General features: G+C 42.6%; 1 protein-coding gene across 1 annotated transcript in view; it reads left to right on the plus strand.

Moving 5' to 3' along the window:
* Nucleotides 1-19,699, plus strand: part of LRFN1 (leucine rich repeat and fibronectin type III domain containing 1) — a 213,001-nt gene extending 193,302 nt beyond the window's left edge. The window contains exons 3-4 of the mRNA XM_040323373.1: nucleotides 4,586-5,984; nucleotides 17,773-19,699. Coding sequence (XP_040179307.1) covers nucleotides 4,606-5,984; nucleotides 17,773-18,622 — 2,229 coding nt within the window. The 5' untranslated portion in view covers nucleotides 4,586-4,605 and the 3' untranslated portion in view covers nucleotides 18,623-19,699. The remainder of the gene's footprint in view (nucleotides 1-4,585; nucleotides 5,985-17,772) is intronic.
* Nucleotides 19,700-20,270: the final 571 nt, after the last annotated feature.

Raw genomic sequence — 20,270 nt, forward strand, 5'->3', positions numbered from 1 at the left:
AGCTATATATATATATATATATATATATATATATATATATATATATATATAGCAGAAGCCATAGAAAATAAAATGGTCGTTGTTGCGATTTTTTATGTCACACAGTATTTGTGCAGCGATTTTTCAAGTGCAATATTTTTTTTGGGGGGGGGGGGGGGTACACTAAAGAATAAAAAAAAAACACAACATGTCATGCTTTAAAAGTGTGCACGCTCCTGGAATAGCATTAAACTATGTACTTCAAAAGCTTCATAGGTGACGCTCCACAAGTGGATGTAAACCCCCCCCATACACCCAGTGAAGTGGACAGCCTCAGACGATACACAGAGATTTACCAAATCTCCCTACATAGGTTTTATATGTATATCTGCTTTGTTCACATTTATATATTGTTTAGAAAATTCAGATTGTGTTAGGAGATTTTCTCTTCCTGGTCAACACAGAGTGTGATGTCTGGGCATACAGCCAAGATAGCTAAAATTGCTGATTGGAAGAAAGGCACACACCCCCCCCTCTCATCATAGGCAGAGACTCTCAGAGCTGTTTTGTAATAGGAGCTGCTCTCTGCTACTCTATTTTAGCAACCTCCTTTGACAAAAGATTCAGCTTGCTTTTGTCTAAAAAGTAAAAAAATATGTCAGGAGTTCTAAGGCTGATAACAGAGGAACCATTTAGAAGAGAGATATAAGACTTAACTCATTGAAAATAGATAACAAAATACTGCAGATATATGTGCCCAGCTCAAATTTTATGAATCGGCTAGATCCACTTTAATTTTTTTTTTTTTTTTTTTTTACAGTTTAACAGTTTAGAGCAGAGACGAGGTCTAGTGCTAGAATTATTCCTCTCACTATAACGTCTGTGGCAATATCTCACATGTGTGGTGCAAAAACTGTTTACAAATGTGGGTGTGACCTACGTCTGCATTCGCCACTGCGCACGAGCACATGAGAATAGGGACGCTTTAGAACATTTTTTTTATTTATTTTTTGTAAATGTGTTTTTATTTTTACACTGTCCCTTTACATTTTTTTTTTGTAAATCACTTTTATTGTTATTATAAGAAATGTAAATATCCCTTGTCGTAACAGTACATGATGACCAGTCCTCTTTATGGAGAGACGTGGGGTCTTTAAGTACCCACATCTCTCCATTACAATACAAAGCATTTGTAACATAAATAACATTGATCTAAAGCTTTAAAAAAAACGGCATTGTTTATATCGGACCAAAATCGAAATGTCATGATGTCCCTTTCCGGTCCTCCTAGACCATAGAATTTAGCTGAGGCCATCATTCCCCAGCTAATCTCTGTGATCAGCTGCCGCAACTGCCATGTCAGTTCCCATACTCACTGATCCTTCAGGTAAGCCAGAGAACCTCCGGAAAGCTGAGCTAGTGGGGGCGACCCCTCATGCCGCTTCTAAAAATGTTCCAGCAGCAATTGCAAAATAATATAACTATACTTTCTTTCTCATCCATTGAGGGACACAGGAGTTCTTAAACCACCAGGTTATACTGCTAACTACATGAGAATTGGATGATGCCAACTAAAAAAGTTGTTGGGCAGCCCAGGATAACTTAATGTTGTTGGGCAGCCCAGGATAATGGAGCCTGGTCTTTTTGATTGTTGCTATCTGGTATAGTTATCCTTTGCCTGAATTTTGGAGCACCATGTAGGACTGTACTGTATGTTGCAGGAATAGCTTGGAAGTGTCTTTCTTTTACTGGATTGCATGTGGGGAAAATTCCAGACTGTTCTAGGGAAAGTTGGCTGTAGAGTGATTTGCAGCAGAACAATTGTTGGCATTGAATTAGTGCTTGCTCTGTCTCTAAAAACTCTTTTAGTGAGTAGGTTGACCAGACCGAGCACCAGGAGCTACCTCATTTACATAGGTTGTTGGGCGGCCCATTACTTTTTTGAAAGGGATTAACCCTATGGGACTGAGTGCTGATGTCAACTGCTGGGTGGAGTATTTCTCACACACATTCCCCGCTTCCCTGCTACTGCTCCTGCTTGTAAAGGCTTGTGGAGCTTCAATCTTTGATCTGTTCATGTTGCCTGCCTAAAGTGACTGGTCACCTCCAGTCATCCCACTCTCACCCCTTACTTACCAGCTGTTTGGGTTTGGCCTTGCCTCCTACCCTGAGCCTATACATTGCACTCCTATCATGTGGTTAACTCTGTACATGGAGGGAACAGTCCTGCTGTTATGGGTGCCCCAAGCTCCCACTCTACTAATGGCGGTAGGGCTGTTTGCAGTGCATCTACTGACTGTGCTGACCTCTGCAGCCTACATGTAGAGTCATGTTGGCCTTTTTTCTTGAAATCTATCTTGTCCTCAGAGTCCTCTTTGGCTTCATCATGTGTGGCTTGATCCTCCAGTCTTTTGACTAAGGTTTATACTATTGTCATGCAAGACTTTATGGCTCAAATCGTCCACTTATTTGCTGATTCTGGTTGCAAAGGTCACTAGTACACTCCTGTGTCTTCCCCTGTAAATGTTATATCTTACCAGTGGCCCTACTAGTACTTAACTGATGAGCTTAGCCCTGAAGGGTCACAGTTTACTATGATTGCTTACAAATTAAAGGACCCATTTTGGCACTTATTGGTTGTTCACCATTCTAAACCTAGAGGTTCAGCCTGTTTCTAGTACTGTTTCTAGTCTTGGTCATTTTAAACTTCCAAGGCCACACAGACCTTTCTTTGCACCCATGCCTCCAACTATCTCTCTATGAAGATTAGACGCATCCTGATAAGCTGTTTGCTTCTCACAATTGCTTATTATGCCCCGTACACGCGATCAGAAATTCCGACAGAAAAAGTCCCATGTGAGCTTTTGAACGGAAATTGTGACCGTGTGTATGCTCCATCGGACTTTTGCTATCGGAATTTCTGCCAACAAAAGTTTGAGAGCTGGTTCTCAAATTTTCCAACGGAAAAAAATCCTATTGGGAAATCCGATCGTCTATAGCAATTCTGACACGCAAAATTCCGGCGCATGCTCTGAAACAATTTGTCGCGTGTTCACTATGGGGCATTTGGTGCCAAAAGCACCAAAACCAGGTTCAATGACCGTGGGATTACTGTGCTTTATTGCCCAGCAAACTCGCCTGACCTGAACCCCATAGAGAATCTATGGGGCATTGCCAAGAGAAAGATGAGAGACATGAGACCGAACAATGCAGAAGAGCTGAAGGCCGCTATTAAAGGATCCTGGTCTTCCATAACACCTCAGCAGTGCCACAGGCTGATAGCTTCCATGCCATTCAACATTGAGGCAGTAATTGCTGCAAAGGGGGCCCAAACAAAGTACTAAGTACATATGCATGCTTCTATTTTTCAGAGGTCCGATATTGTTCTATGTACAATCCTTGTTTTATTGATTGCATGTAATATTCTAATTTTCTGAGATTATGGATTTGGGGTTTTCATGAGCTGTAAGCCATAATCATCACAATTATGACAAATCACTTCTTGAACTATCTTGTGTTGCATGTAATCAGTCTATCTCATATATTAGTTTCACCTTTTAAGTTGCATTAGTGAAATACATTTACTTTTGCACGATATTCAAAATTTTCGAGTTTCGAGTGTATATACAAACGATGATTTGGTGGGTATGGGTTATGCAAAATATTGTAATATTTGTATTGGTTTGTGAAATATGAAAACTTATAAATATAGATGAAAAAAAAAGTATTTTAAGATAAGTACAAAATTCAGATTTTCCGATGATTTTTTTTTTCAAAAGATAATGTATTTTTTGAGTCTAAGGCCTTGTACACACGATCAGTCTAAACCGATGAAAACGGACTGAAGTTCAGTTTCATCGGTCCAAACCGACCCTGTGTGGGCCCCATCGGTCCGTTATCCTTCGGTCGAAAAATTTAGAACTTGCTTTAAAATTGAACCGATGGACGCCTAGCTGATCAGTCAAAACCGACAGTTAGTACGCAAAAGCATCGGTTCAAAACCCGCGCATGCTCAGAATCAAGTCGTTGCATGCTTGGAAGCATTGAACTTCATTTTTCTCAGCACGTCGTTGTGTTTTATGTCACCGCGTTGGACTCGATCGGTTTTTTAACTGATGGTGTGTAGGCACATCAGATCATCAGTCAGCTTCATCGGTTAACCAATGAGAACGGTCCTTCAGTCCGTTTTCATCGGTTTAGACTGATCGTGTGTACAGGGCCTTACTCTTATCCCAAGTGCCTCTATACTGTTTTCCTTTTTACTGATTGTTTACTGGAGGTTGCAGGTTAGCCCATTAAAGAGTAGGGCATGGTGTGGCGGGCTGAATTTTCATTTAGAACCTCAGAGCCAGAACAGTGTCACATCCAGTTCTTTGTAACTTAATCTCCATATGAAAAGTGCACAGAGCCTGATGCAATGGAAAGTGCTAAGGGGGCAGACATAAATTTAGTTGCTATGCGAGGGAAAAAAATCACCCTTCCATAATGTTTTTAAACTTTCAGAGTAAAAACATAAGGGCAGTTTCTACTTTCCTTTCTCGTACAGTCTACTACATATATTCTTTATATTATTTCTATATTAAACTTTATTTTTTCTCTTTTTTAGACTCTTTTGGCCAAGGGGCCATGGAGAAGCTGCTATGCCTGTTGCTGATGGGAGCCCTGGGGACCTTTGGGAGAGGACAACATTGCCCCGGTCGCTGCATTTGCCAGGTTAACTCTCCAACACTCACGATGCTGTGTGCCAAGACAGGACTTCTATTTGTTCCACCAGCCATTGACCGTCGAACAGTGGAGCTACGACTGACGGACAATTTTATCACTATCATCCGGCGAAAAGACTTTGTCAATATGACCAACTTGGTGCACTTGACACTCTCACGGAACACGATTAGCCAGATTGTACCCCTGGCATTCTCTGATTTGCGTTCTTTGAGAGCCTTGCACATGAACAGTAACCGGCTTTCAGCTTTGAGATGTGAACACTTCCGTGGCTTGGGCAATTTGCGCCATCTGATTTTGGGCAACAATCAGATTAATAGTATCCAGAATGGAGCATTCGTTGAGTTTCTTCCCACTGTGGAAGACCTTGACTTATCCTATAACAACTTAATAGAGCTGCCCTGGGATGACATTGGGCAAATGGCCAACCTGAATACATTAACTCTAGATCACAACCTCATAGACTACATTGCTGAAGGAACATTTACTATGTTGCATAAGCTAGTAAGATTGGACATGACCTCTAACCGGCTGCACAAACTGCCTCCAGACAACCTATTCCTCAGGTCTCAAGTGTTGGCCAGTACAAGAGGCTCCAGTTCCTCCTTGTCCATTAGTTTTGGTGGAAACCCCTTACACTGTAACTGTGAGCTCTTATGGCTGAGACGAATGACAAGAGAAGATGATCTGGAGACTTGTGCTTCTCCAGAACAGCTAACGGACAAGTATTTTTGGTCAATTCAAGAGGAGGAGTTTATCTGTGAACCTCCTCTTATTACTCGACACTATGCCAGCAAAACATTTGTCATGGAAGGACAGTCTGTAAACCTCAAGTGCAAAGCAGTAGGAGATCCTGAACCTTCCCTCCATTGGATTGGTCCAGATGGAAAGCTTATCCACAATACATCAAGGATAGTGGCTCATGACAATGGAACCTTGGATATTGTGATAACAACACTAAAGGACAGTGGTTCTTTCACCTGTATAGCATCCAATGCAGCTGGGGAGGCCACTGCCCCAGTAGAAGTGGCAATAGTACCACTTCCATTGTTAGTTAATAACACAGCTCACATAAAAGAACCTGACCCTGGCTCTTCTGACATCACAACCTCCACCAAATCTGGCTTCAATGACACCAAAAGCCTACAGGACAGGAGAATAGTTGTGGACAAGTTAAAAACCACCTCAGTTGTCATTCAATGGCCATCGGAGCGCCATATTCCTGGGATTCGCATGTATCAGATTCAGTACAACAGTTCTTTAGATGACTCTCTGGTGTACAGGTAAGATGTTATGATTTTGGGGTTGATTTGCATATACAGACCATTAAAACTATTTGCAGTATTTAGCGGATACAGTCTAATTGTAATACCCCACAGATTCTATTATCTGGAATTCCCTTGGTCAGATTCCCTGCCTTAGATTTTCCATCCTTCTTCTACTCACTATACTCATACTGCACTTTGTAGGATCATATATGGTAGTCATTCTTTAACATGGTTTCTTCTTCTTGTTAGAAATTTAGCAGGGGTAGTGTGTCTAACCAGTTTAATCTAAATAAAGTGAATACAAAAAGGCTACAGTCAAGTGGAAAAAGGAATTTCAGCACGGCATGTTGTCCCATAGAACAATTGTAGATGGGCTTAGCTTTCGGGAAGTTCAGATCTATGAGTATGAAAGTAACCTACTAGCTCATTATGTAGTACTCACATGAGATTGAAGCCCCCGCAGCGGTCCTGGGTGACCTCCTCCGTTGCCGCTATGATATCCAGGGATGACTTCTGGGTATCGCAGCTCCAGCGCTGTGATTGGCTGGAGCAGCAATGACGTCCCGCCCACGCATGCGTGCAGGTGCCGCCACTAATGGCATGATCGCGGTTAGAAGCAGCACGCTCAGTGCGCCTGCGCCCGGTGTCTACGGTCCATGCGCCTTAGACATCGCTGCCGGTATTTTCTGTAAATATCTCCTAAACCTTTTACATTACATTATTGAATAATTTGTATTATTATTATTATTATATTATTATTTGTTATAATTATTTATAGTTATTTATTATATTATAATTTATGATTTTGTGTTTCAAACTTTATCATACCCTGGATGTCTACTAGACTCTTGTTTGTCATTCAGCATTATGCACAGAGAGACAGTGACATCAGTGATAAGGGGATGAGGATTCTGGGATATCTTGTCTACAGGTCAGCAACACCTAAAATGGTATTTCAGTTTTGGGTGGGATTGTATAGGTTAGATTACCTGTTTGCTCCTTAAATATCACACTCACCTCCTATCACAAATCAATAACATAGGGGTCACTAACTTTTGTTGGAGGCATTGACACCATTATCTGAAATATAAAGAGCAAGATAGATGAATGAAATAGATTCTTGCTCATCATGTCACTAATGGAATCCCTAAAAAAGATATAAAAAACAATTAGCCGGATTCAGTTACAGTTACGAAGGCGTATCAGTAGATACGCCGTCGTAACTCCGAATCCGCGCCGTCGTAACATTAAGAGTATGCTCAAACTGAGATACGCTTAAATGTTGCTAAGATACGACTTCCTACACCGTCGTATCTTAGCTGCCTATTAACACTGGCCACTAGGGGCGTGTACGCTGATTTACGCCTAGAATATGTAAATCAGCGAGATACGTCTATTCAGGAACGTACGCACGGCCATCGCAGTAAAGATACGCCGTTTACGTAAGGCGTTTTCAGGCGTAAAGATAAACCACCAAAAAGATGGCGCAGCCAATGTTAAGTATGGACGTCGGAACCGCGTTGAATTTTTCACGTTTTACGTCGTTTGCGTAAGTCGTCCGTGAATGGGGCTGGGCGTAATTTACGTTCACGTTGAAACCAATGAGTCTTGGAGCATGCGCACTGGGATACGTCCACGGACGGCGCATACGCCGTTAGTAAAAAACGTAATTTACGTGGGGTCACAATGATTTTACATACAACACGCCCACATCTTCCACATTTGAATTAGGCGGGCTTACGCCGGCCCAGTTACACTACGCCGCCGTAAGTTAGAGCGCAACTTCTTTGTGAATACAGGACCTGCTGCTCTAACATATGGCGGCGTAGTGTATCTGAGATACGCTACGCCCGCCTAAATCTCTCTGAATCTAGCTAATTTTCGTCAGCGTCTTGGGGGTTGACGTTCAAAGCAACCCCGTCAGCTTAAAAACAATTTTGAGGCCAAAGTACCCTGTGAAAGAAGATGAAGAAGGTAGATACTTACCTTTCCAGCTAATTAAATTGTTCATCGATTTTAAAGAGTAAGTTCGCCTGTGTACACTTTTTTTTGTTTTGACTTCCAGCCACGCTAAACACCAATATAGCATGTACTATTTATGCAAAAATATCCAAGCTTTCCAATAAATCTACTAACACTTACCTCTTCTTGTCCTAATACATGTTTTCAGGCATTTCCATTAGTAACGTCTTTCTTCCTTACAGACTGTAGGTCATGACACAGGAAGGAGTTGACCAGCTGACCTCAGCACACATTCTGCATCATCCACCCTCCCATTCCCAGGTGGACATTTTTAAATGAAATGAAATCAATCAGTGATCACCCTTATCACTAAAGACACAATATACAATCAGATTGCATAATGTATGACCATCTTTATACAAGTACAGGGAGGAGGGAGGGAGGAACAGAAACACTCAGCTGTCAAGCCCCAGTCACAACTCTGCATAGCGGGAACTCACATTCCCAAATGTGTTTTTTTTGTGAGGAGGTGTTTTGGACCATTTTCTCTCATAACACATAGGGCAGCCCATCCAACTGAATGGGCTGCCCTACACACAGCAATCTCCCAAAATAATCTTCAGAACTTTTTTTTTTTTTAGAGTGAAGCTTAATGCGTTTTTTACTGCGATTTTTGGTGCAGTGCATTTCTGAAATGCAAGGAAACGTGTGAATGGAGCCTCGTGTTCTCGTGTCACTTTCAGGTCCCTTTCACATCTAGCATAGTGGGAGCACACATTTTGGCCCAGATTCACATACCTGGGCTCATCTTTATGCCGGTGTAGCATATCGAATATATGCTACGCCGATGCTGCGCAGAGTGGCGAGCACAGTATTCTCAAAGGAAATGCTCCCAACGTTGCGCCGGCGTAACGTAAATTCGTAGGCGTAAGCCGGCCTAATTCAAAGTAGGTGGGAGTGGGCGTGATCCATATAAATGAACCGTGACCCCATGCAAATGATGGGCCGAACAAACGGCGCATGCGCCGTCCCGTGGACGCTCCCAGTGCGCATGCTCAGAATCACGTCGGAAAGAACTCCTAAGATACGTCGAATCACTGAACGTAACCTACGCCCAGTCCTATTCACGTAGTACTACGTAAACTACGTAAAATACGACGGCTTTTCCGTGGTCCATACCTTTGCATGGGTTGCGCCTCCTATATGTGGAATAACTTTACGCCGGACGTACGCCTTATGTAAACGCTGTATATTACTGCGACGGGCGCAAGTACGTTCGTGAATCGGCGTATCTCAGTCATTTGCATATTCGACACGTAAATCAATGGGAGCGCCCCTTGCGGCCAGCGTAAATATGCGCCCAAGATACGCCGGCGTAGGAAACTTACGTCGGTCGGAGGAAGCCTATTTTTTAGGCGTATCTAGTTCTATGGGCACGGCGTGTAGATATGACGGCGCACATTTACACTTACGTGGTATATCTCAAGATACGTCGGCGTAAGTGTTACGTGAATCTGGCCCCAAGTTTCTAATTTTTCCTGTGATACTCATAGGGCAGCCTGTTGATTTCAATTGAGTGCACTACATGTGGTTAATGCAGTGTTTCTCAATTCCAGTCCTCAGGCCCCCCCAACAGGTCAGGTTTTCAGGATTTCCCTCAGATGAAAAGGCTGTGGTGATTACTAAGGCAGTGAAACTGATCAAATCACCTGTGCAAAATAATGGAAATCCTGAAAACCTGACCTGTTGGGGGGGCCTGAGGACTGGAATTGAGAAACACTGGGTTAATGGGACATTTTGGCGTTTTGTGGGTTGTGTGTTTTTTCATTTTCCCCTTGTTTTTTCACATGGCAAAATGTGTGTTTGCTTCTGTGTTTGGTGTGCCGTTAACAATTAATGGCACTGAAATCACAACTAGGAATTTTCGGTGTATAAACATGGCCATACACTATACAATTTGATTGTATATTGTGTATTTAATGAGAAGGGTTATCACTGATTGATTGCATTTAATTTAAAAAACGTGCACCTGGGAATGGGTGAGTGGATGATGCAGAATGTGTGCTAATGCGATCAGCTGGTCAACTCCTTCCTGTGTCATGACCTAAAGTACTAAAGTATGATCAGGATGAAGACATTACTAATGGACATGTGAATGTGACAAGACAAGTAAGTGACTGTAGATTTAATGGAAAGCTTTGATATTTTTGCAAAAAAAGTACATATATGCTATTTAGGCCCCTTCCACACAGAGATGTATCCGCTTGCAGCAGTCCGCCAGCTCAGTGGGAGATCTCTCCGCTGAGCCGGCAGATGACAAGTCCCTCTCTGCTCACTGAGCGGGGAGGGGCTTGTCCAGCGCCGCTGTCTCCTTTGGAGAGATTGGACGCAAACGGACAGCATGTGCCTTTTCATCAGATCTCACCCGATCCAATCCACCATGGACGGATGGCGACGTATCGCCATCCGTGTGATTTTAGCGGATCAGATCAGGTCGGATGTCAGCAGACATGTCACCGCTGACATCTGACGCTCCATAGAAAAGTATGGAGTGCCCGTTCAGGTCCACCGAAATAACTGACAGGCGGACCTGAACGGTCCGATAGTGTGAAAGGGGCCTTAGTTGGAAACTATCACTGTGCTTAATTTTTTTTTATATTCTACTTTCCCTATCTTGTGACTGGCAGTCTCAGCTGCTCAATGCCAGTGGCAGTGACAGACAGTTGAAAATCAAGGAAGTAGGGGCTTTGACGATTGCACTATGGAATTGGTTCTCAAAGGGCAGCTTTCACCAATCTCAAGAGGCAATTTAGCTGGAAACAAGCGAAATGGTGTGGAACAGAGAAACCTTTTAGCTATGTCCCAATCAACCACCCCCATTTCACTAAAAGATCTCTACCCTAGTATTATTTCTAAAACCTGTGGTCCATGGAGGCTTTTCCGTTATGGGAATCACTGAACTGACACGATCTGCACCTTATCCATCGCCTCCGTAATGAGATTCCTCGCTGTGTAAAGAAAGAGAATGTCAGACATGGCAAACACTTTAGAATGGGCCGATTCAGGATTTCTGAGCAGAACGGAACTGAGAGGTAATATTTGCTGTAGATAAACATTACAGACAGGGAGAAAATCTGCTTAACACTTAGGGAAGAGTGTATAGTGTTTAAAGATGGATATTGTACACAGAGAAACAAGGACTCTTGAAACTGTGATTTAAAGACACAGAAAATACCATGTTGGTTTTAAGCAATGCAAAAGTACTAAAACTGCCACAATATGCTGTATATGCTGAGAAAAGGAGTCACCGCTCCAGGTGGATCTTTAGCAGACAAATCAAGGAACCTCCCAGGAATCCAAGGTGCTGGCAATGCACTAGGCAAACATGGGAAAGTGAAAATGGATGGACAGCCGCACTCCAAAGGAACTTGAATAAGTAGTCTTTATTTCATAAAAACTGGACATGCAAATCCAAATATACAGTCACATAAGGGGACAGCCGACGCGTTTCGCACACAGTTAGTGCTTAGTCATGGCACATGCTGTATATGCTGTTAGGCCTTGTACAGACGGACAGACTGTCCGCTGAAAATGGTCCGCCGGACCGTTTTCAGCGGACATGTCCGCCCGGAGATTTCTGTCTGATGGTTGTACACACCATCAGACAGAAATCCGCACGTACATGATACGCGGTGACGTGGCCGCGCCGTCGCCGTGACAATGACGCGGCGACGTGCGCGGCCCTGGAAGTTCAATGCTTCCACGCATGCGTCGAATCACTTTGATGCATGCGAGGGATGGCGGCCGATCGGACATGTACGGTGAGTCTGTACATGTCCGACGGACAGGCTTCCAGCGGACATGTTTCTTAGCATGCTAAGAAACATTTGTCCGCCGGAAAACGGTCGGCTGGACAAATGTCCGCTGGAAACCTGTCCGGTCGGCCGTACACACGACCGAACATGTCTGCTGAAACTGGTCCATGGACCAGTTTCAGCAGACATGTTCGGTCGTGTGTACGGGGCCTTAGAGAAATTAAGCTGTGAAAAGGCATAGAATAAAATATATGCTAAGGACCTATTTGTTGGCATTTTGTGTAGCCTATGAGCCAGCCTATTCCACCCCAGCAGTATAAGATGCTCTAGAGTTGCTCTTGAATAGCACACTGATTTATTGATAATGTGTGAGAGATACTGTAGCAACAGAAACACTTAGATGATTATGTTGCTAATACATCAGAAACAAACACAAAAGCCTCAATGTTTGGGCAGTTCTCCAACCAACTTTCAGGATGAACATAAATATTGGATGGGGGACTATAGTGTTGGTTGCAGGAAAACATGCATTTGTTTTGATTGCCAGGAGGTTCCAGAAGGAACCAAGTAAGTCTGCAGGAAAAAGGGATCAATAAACCTAAGGCAAAATAAATGACTTTAATGGTAGACTCTTGCTAATCCAGAACTGATTACTTTACCTTCACTATCCATCCAGGTCTCTGTCTTTGTCAGATGCATTCTTATCTACACTTCTCACTATGTAATTGATTAAACTACCTGCCCTTCACACACTACCTAACCTTTTCAACATATAGCAATTTCCACAGCTAGCCCATCTTTCTTTGGAAACCTTTATCACCAAATAACTGTAATTACATGTTGTACTTCCCTTGACATTTTCCCTCTCTTTCTACTCTTCCTGACCATTCCATTCTACCTGTCTTTGTCTTTCTTTATAGCATTCTACCTGCCCTTTCTTACTGCATTTTGATTACATTTGTTCTCTCTGCTTATCTTACAAAACTGTAACTGCTTGCACTTTTCACTTCTACCCCTCCATCATAGTCTTCCTGCCCGTCTCACTTATGCCCTTCTACTGCCTGCTCTCTCAGCTACCCATGCCTTTCTATAGTATGCTCTTCTCACTTCTCCTACCTTCTAATGTCTGTTTTTTCTACAATATGCCCTACTCACTTCTCCTACCCTTCTAGTGTATGTTCCTCTAATGCCGCGTACACACGATTGGTCCATCCGATGAAAACGGTCTGATGGACCATTTTCATTGGTTAACCGATGAAGCTGACTGATGGTCAGTCGTGCCTACACACCATCAGTTAAAAAAACGATCGTGTCAGAACGTGGTGACGTAAAACACAACGATGTGCTGAAAAAAACGAAGTTTAATGCTTCCAAGCATGCGTCGACTTGATTCTGAGCATGCATGGATTTTTAACGGATGGATGTGCCTACAAACAATCGTTTTTTTTCTATCGGTTAGGTATCCATCGGTTAAATTTAAAACAAGATTGCTTTTTTTTTAACCTATGGATAAATAACTGATGGGGCCTACACACGATCGGTTTGGTCCGATGAAACCGGTCCATCATATCGTTCTCATCGGTTTGACCGATCGTGTGTACGTGGCATTACTTCCTCTGTCCTTCTACTGTCTGCTTTTTTCACTTCTTCTACCCTTCTACTGTCTGCTCTTCTACATATTGCCCTTCTCACTTCTCCTGCCCATTATCTGCTCTTCTACAGTTTGCTCTTCTAACTTCCCCAGCTACTTTTCCAATATGTCCTTTTCACTTTGCCTACCCTTCTATTATATGCCCTTCTATTGTCTGCTCTTCTCACTTCTACTATTCTTTTGCCTGATCTTCCACAATATGCCCTTCTCACTTCTCCAGCCATCCTGTCATCTGCCTTCCTAATGTCTTCCCACTTCTCCTAAACTTCTATTCTACTAAATGCTTTTTTTTTTCAATTCTGCCCTTCTATCATCTGCTCCTCTCACTTTTCCTACCCTTCTACTGTTTGCTCCTCTCACTTCTCCTACCCTTCTACTGTTTTCCCTTCTCACTTCTCCTACCCTTCTACTGTTTGCTCTTCTCACTTCTCTCATTCTTCTTCTATGTGATTTTCTCATTGTTCAGCCAGCCTCATTTCTCCTTAACCTATTTCAGCTTTCACGTATATTTTTGCCTTTTTCACCATACCTAAAATTCCACTCCTTGTCCTTATCACTTGCTCACAATTTATCGACCTACCCTTTTTATCCCACTCATCCCTGTTCTTCCATCTACAGTACCCATCATCCCACCCCAGATGCTCTACCCGTTCATTTTTATTGCATATTGTAATTATGCTCAGTCTACCTGCTATTTCCATTCCAGACATCCTTCTCCCTTCACTTACCGTTTTTTCTCTTCTGTCTCTGCCCTTCTCACTCACCCTCTCAAGGCACCCGATTCATTGACCTTCCCTTCTTCCCCTGTCTGTTCTTTGCAACCCATCCTGTACTTGGTCTTTTTAATTGGTTTTCCCTTTTTGAGACATAAGTATTCCATAACCTTACCTCTCATTCTACATGTCCCTATCTTTGTTCCTCTGCTGGCTCCCCTTACATTTTCTGCTGTATCATCTTTCTTTATTTCCTTTCTTGCACCATCATTTAGCCAGGTGTTACCCCATGTCAGGTTAACTCCTTTATATTTTGATTTTTGACACCAATACATTCTCATATAACATATGGCGAAAGAGAAAACATATTGTCTGCAGAAAATCATAAATAAGTACAGAGACCTTACATGAGACACTCCATATTCTTTGTAGACAGTAAGTAGCCCCAGACATACATCTCCTGCAGAGTACACCTTCCTATCTTTGTACTCACCTCTCACATTATTTTCTTTCTTTCTTATGTCTCTCAATTCCACACTCTGTAATTTCCCAGCTGGTCACAAATATTTATCGCTTATACTTAATGAGCCTTGAAAGATACTTAAAAAGCCATTCAATTCCACTTATTACGTTGGTGATATAAACAACACATATCTTGTAGTAAACACAAATCACTGAGATTTAAAATTAACTTTATGGGGGCTTAATGGATTCACAGTGCTGGAGTTCAGTTACTACCAGGAGCACTGTCTATATGAAGTTTATATGGGTCTTCACCAGATGCTCTAGTCTCTGTCCATGATACCTAAACATATTGGTGGGTTATTCAGCTACCTTCCAGACAGCCATTAGAAAACATGTATGCATGTTAGACTGAAAGCTTCTCTGGGACAGGAATGAACACGTGGAACATATTGATGCTTCATAAATTAATTACATGAATAAATAAATAAATGAATACTTTTAAAACTCCAAAATGTACTTCTCCTGGAGAAACAGACATGGATCATTTACATCAATGCTTGTCTAAAATTTCATAATTTTGGTCCTCGCCTATCCCACATGTGAATATTTTGCTTCATTGCACCTACATTAAAGTAAACCTGATGTGGTTTTTGATACATTTTTATTTTTTAAGCCTATATTTGTTTATAGCCACACACACACTGGATGTTTTTAATGCTGCTTTTAGGGGCATTTGGCATTATTGTTTTTCTGGCTTTAAAAGACCCTGCATGTTAGCTCATAAATCCATGCACATATAGGCATTTAGAGGAGTTTAGAGGCAGGGGTGTTATAAGGCAGAAAAAATACCCACTGCAAATGTGTCCAGGGGCAGCAGCGTTTGGCAAAAGGTGTGCTATCGTGTTGAAGTCAGAACTCTGTGCAGGCCAGTCAAGTTCTTCCCCTCTAAACTCGCTCATCCAGGTCTTTATAGACCTTGCTTTGTGCACTGGTCCAAATCATTTGGTGGAGGGAGGATTATGGTGTCGGGTTGTTTTTCAGGGGTTGGGCTTGCCCCTTAGTTCCAGTGAAGGGAACTCTTAAGGCGTCAGCATACCAAGACATTTTGGACAATTTAATGCTCCCAACTTTGTTGGAACAGTTTGGGGATGGCCCCTTCCTGTTCCAACATGACTGTGCACCAGTGCACAATGCAAGGTCCATGAAGACATGGATGAGCAAGTTTGGGGTGGAGGAACTTGATTGGCCTGCAAAGAGTCAAGTCCTGACATCAACCCAATAGAACGTCTTTGGAATGAATTAGAGCAGAGACTGTGAGCCAAGCCTTCTGGTCCACATCAGTGCCCGACCTCACAAATGCGCTTCTGGTAGAATAGTCAAACATTCCTATAGACACACTCCTACACCTGGTGGAAAGCCTTCCCTAAAAATGTAAGCAAAGGGTGGGCAAACTTATTGAACCCTACGGACTAAGACTGGGATGCCATTAAAGTTCATGTGCGTGTAAAGGCAGGCGTCCCAATACTATTGTTAATATAGTTTATTCAGTAATGCAATTCAAAGAGCATTGATGAACTGCAAGGTGATCTAAGCCAAAGCACCTAATCGGAAATTATATTTAAATGAACTGAAAATGCAACAGATGTTTTAGAGCTTTGCAGACATCATTACTGCACAGTGTGTTGTTTTTTTTAATGTGCCCAAAGTCTGTTTTAGCTAATAGGACCATGACAGCTGATACACATTAAATATAAAATAACTCACTAATACTATCATATATTTGTAAATCTTAACCAAAATTCTACACCAAAAATGTAAAGATGGATTCCCAACACCCTCCTCCAGTTCCTATTGCCAATGAGAGTCCAGTGCTCACCTATGTTCTTCTTATGGAAGTAAGAAGAGCCTTTCATTGGTCAGCTCTGTCACTTGACTACTCTCACTGCTAGCCAGCCATTGCAGGCAGTTTTTTGCTTTAAAGCCCCTGTGGTTATGTTTGCTGTTTAAATGTGTATGGATCAGTACACTGGCAGATGTGGGCGGCAAAAGATTATTTGCACAGCAGATAATTGCAGCAGGGACAAGAGGAGTTAAGTGTGTGTTGGGGGCACAGGGCAGTGGAGAATTCAGTGTTACGTTTTTGGTGTAAAAGTGGAATTAAATGTATTGTATATCTAATTAAAATGTCCCCTTTTTCTTTTCACCAATTTATCAGATTCTCCTGCACACTAATGCCGTGTACAGACGATCGGACATTCCGACAACAAAACCGTGGATATGGATGTTGGCTCAAACTTGTCATGCATACACACGGTCACACAAATGTTGTCGGAAATTCCGAACGTCAAGAACGCGTGACATCCAACACGTACGACCGCACTAGAAAAGGGAAGGTCAATACCAGTCGTGTTAGTCGAAGTTTGGTGAGAGACAATTCGTGCTTTTCAGCCTTGTGCTTTTCAGTCCGTTGAAGCGTGACAAATATGCTATCTCCATTACGAACGCTAGTTTTACCAGACTGAGCGCTTCCGTCTTGTACTCGATTCAGAGCATGCGTGGAATTTTGTGCATCAGAATTGGCTACACACGCTCGGAATTTACAAGAACGGATTTTGTTGTCGGAAAATTTGAGAACCAGCTCTCAAATTTTTGTTGTTGGAAATTCAGACAGAAAATGTCCGATGGGGCCTACACACAGTCAGGATTTCCGACCAAAAGCTCCCATCGAACATTTGTTGTCGGAAATTCCGAACGTGTGTACGCGGCATAAGTCAACAAGGCCAATTCTGTTTTTGTTTAGAATGCCAGGACTGACACTTTGCAAATGATTAATTAAGACTGGAAAAAAGAAAACGTGATGTGGACCTTTAGCAACTCGCCAGCTTTCCTCTAATTTTATGGACTATAAAACAAAGGGTCCGATCAGTTACTGTGAGCAACAATACTTGTGTTGTCATTCTTTTTTCTCCAGTTTTACCCCATAGCACTCACAAGCCTTGTGAACAGTTGTCTATTAATATCAGGTTTCACCTACAGGTGGCTCTGCTGGTGAATTTTGAAAACACAAAATGGGGGGGCTAGGAGGGACTCAATAACATATAGTTTAATTTGTGTTTTCTTTTTTCTTTGTTTACATTTCATTGTTAAAAAAAATATTTTTGCATCCTCAGAGTTATGTTTTATCTCTTTTTTTACAGAATGATCCCCCCAAGCAACAGGAGTTTCCTTGTGAATGATTTGGCTCCAGGTCGTGAGTATGACCTTTGTGTCTTAGCTGTCTATGATGATGGAATGACCTCCTTGACGGCCACACGAGTGGTAGGATGTGTACAGTTCACCACTAAAGAAGAGAGCGGACAGTGCAGACCACTTCATACCCAGTTCCTGGGGGGTACTATGATTATCATAATTGGAGGGATCATTGTGGCTTCAGTTCTGGTGTTTATCATCATCCTGATGATCCGATATAAAGTGTACAGTGGCCAGGAGGAAGGAGGCAAAGCCAGAGTCAGCAATGTTTATTCCCAAACCAACGGGCAGCAAGGCATGGCCTGCGCCAACTCCTGTGCCAAGCTGGGAGAAAATAACTATGAACCTTTGCCTCCATCTTCCAAAGAGTCCCCCCTGGAGGGCAAAGACCCTGGTAAAAGAGAGGACCAACCACGTTCACCTCCTCTGGTGCCACTGACTGAAAAGGACAAGCGGAGAACTAGGACCTCCAGTGATCTTCAGACAGTTGCTCTGTTATCTTCTCTGTCTGCTGACGGAGACCACACAGAGACCAGTGCTCTTGGCTCCACCACCTCTCTATGTCTGGTAACTGCTGACGGTCAAAATCGCGTGGGCTCCAAAGCACCTCCCAGGACTTATCAACATAGATTTTCCTTTGATGGGGACTACACCCTATTCCAGAGCCACAGTTACCCTCGCAGGGCACGGACAAAGAGACACATGTCCACCTCGGAGTTGCACAACCAAGATACTGCCCTGGGACATCGGAGAGTAACATTTAGCAGCACAGAATGGATGCTAGAAAGCACCGTGTGATTATCTTTCAGGGAATGGACTACCTGAGGGGTTAGGTGACATGGAAGGGCACTTCCTTTGAAACCTCATGGTCTCAGCATTAATGTTTGGGGCTGATCCAACTCTGATATGCGACTGAAGCATTGCGTAACTATGCTTAATGTTTCAGTACACTTCGTAAGAGGTAAATAAATAAAATAAATAAATCATTTTTAACAAAATTGTTGCCATTTTTGATGTTGGGTTTTCTGATACACCCAAAACATTCATTCATATTGTGTGATTTACCCTGAGAGGGCCCTTATCGATTTCCAGAAGTGTACAGATTTATTCTGCATCGTTATGTAATGCTTTTGCATCAGAATGGCCGTTGGCACTGCTTTCTCGAAAAAGGTTTTTAAAAGCTGTGTGTTTCTACAGATCCTGCACAGCAGTGCTGCTTTCACCTGCATAATGAGACAAACACCCAATCAATTCATGTTCTTGGTGTCCATGGTTACCAGGTTCTTAAAGCATATAAGAAATTCATGACGAGACCCTCTGCCTTGCCCCTATAAAAAATGGATCCACCGTTTAGCCCTCCCCGTCTCTGGCTTGTGGATCTGGAGGGCTGTTGTTCTGCTTGGGTTATAGCCCCTGAAGCAGTGCCTTAAAACAAGTGAGAGACCAGCACCCAGGCTTTCTGATACCCTCTGTGAACCTTGATGTAACTTGAGGGGTGGACATGCTGGTTCATCTAGGAAACAGGACATATGCACAAACGACACGATACCTAAAACCTACTGTACAAAGCATTCCTGCACGGAGGAGACAGAAAGCGTAAGAGGATTTTATTGGCCGTGATCACAGGGGTCCTGGCACCACTTATACAATCTGTACATCTAGCTGGTCTGGATCCTTTCTGAGTCACTCGAGTCAGGAGCCTTTCTGGGACTTGAGCAGGAAGTGAGAGATCATCCAGAATATTGTCTACACACAAGTTTTTACATTAAAAACGTGTGTCGCCCTCCCTCTCCCCAGTACATATAGCATGGAGGAGAGAGAGAGAGACAGATGCTGGTGGGTGCAGTGGGGGATTAAAGTCCTTTCTGTTACTGATCTGTGTGTCTGGTTATTTCTTTTTTTTAAATTGCATTTTTATATGCATTTACATGGTTATGATGTGCGCACTGTATGAAAGCGTCTGAAAGAAGTAAGAAGCGTCCATTGTAATAAATCAGATTCTTTGTCTTAATCTTCATACAGGTAGGAAATTCAAGGCTGAATTGAATGGTTTCTAAGGCAATGAAGATTGACTCCTGATTCTTCAAGCTAAAACACTACTTCTGGTGTGCTACTGTTAATAGCAGTTGAGGCATGCTAAAACTACATGTTTTAATAATAGGGCCAATTTAGTATGCCTTAAAGTGGATGTAAATCTGATTCATGAAATTTGAGCTGGGCACATATATCTGCAGTATTTTGTTATCTCTTTTCAATGAGCTAAGTCTTGTAGCTCTCTTCTGAACGGTTCCTCTGTTATCAGCCTGAGAACTCCTGACATATTTTTTGACTTTTTAGACAAAAGCAGCCTGAATCTTTTGTCAAAGGAGGTTGCTAAAATAGAGTAGCAGAGAGCAGCTCCTATTACAAAACAGCTTTGAGAGTCTCTGCCTATGATGAGAGGGGG

This window comes from Rana temporaria, chromosome 9, assembly GCF_905171775.1.
Source record: "Rana temporaria chromosome 9, aRanTem1.1, whole genome shotgun sequence".
Classification (NCBI taxonomy): domain Eukaryota; kingdom Metazoa; phylum Chordata; class Amphibia; order Anura; family Ranidae; genus Rana; species Rana temporaria.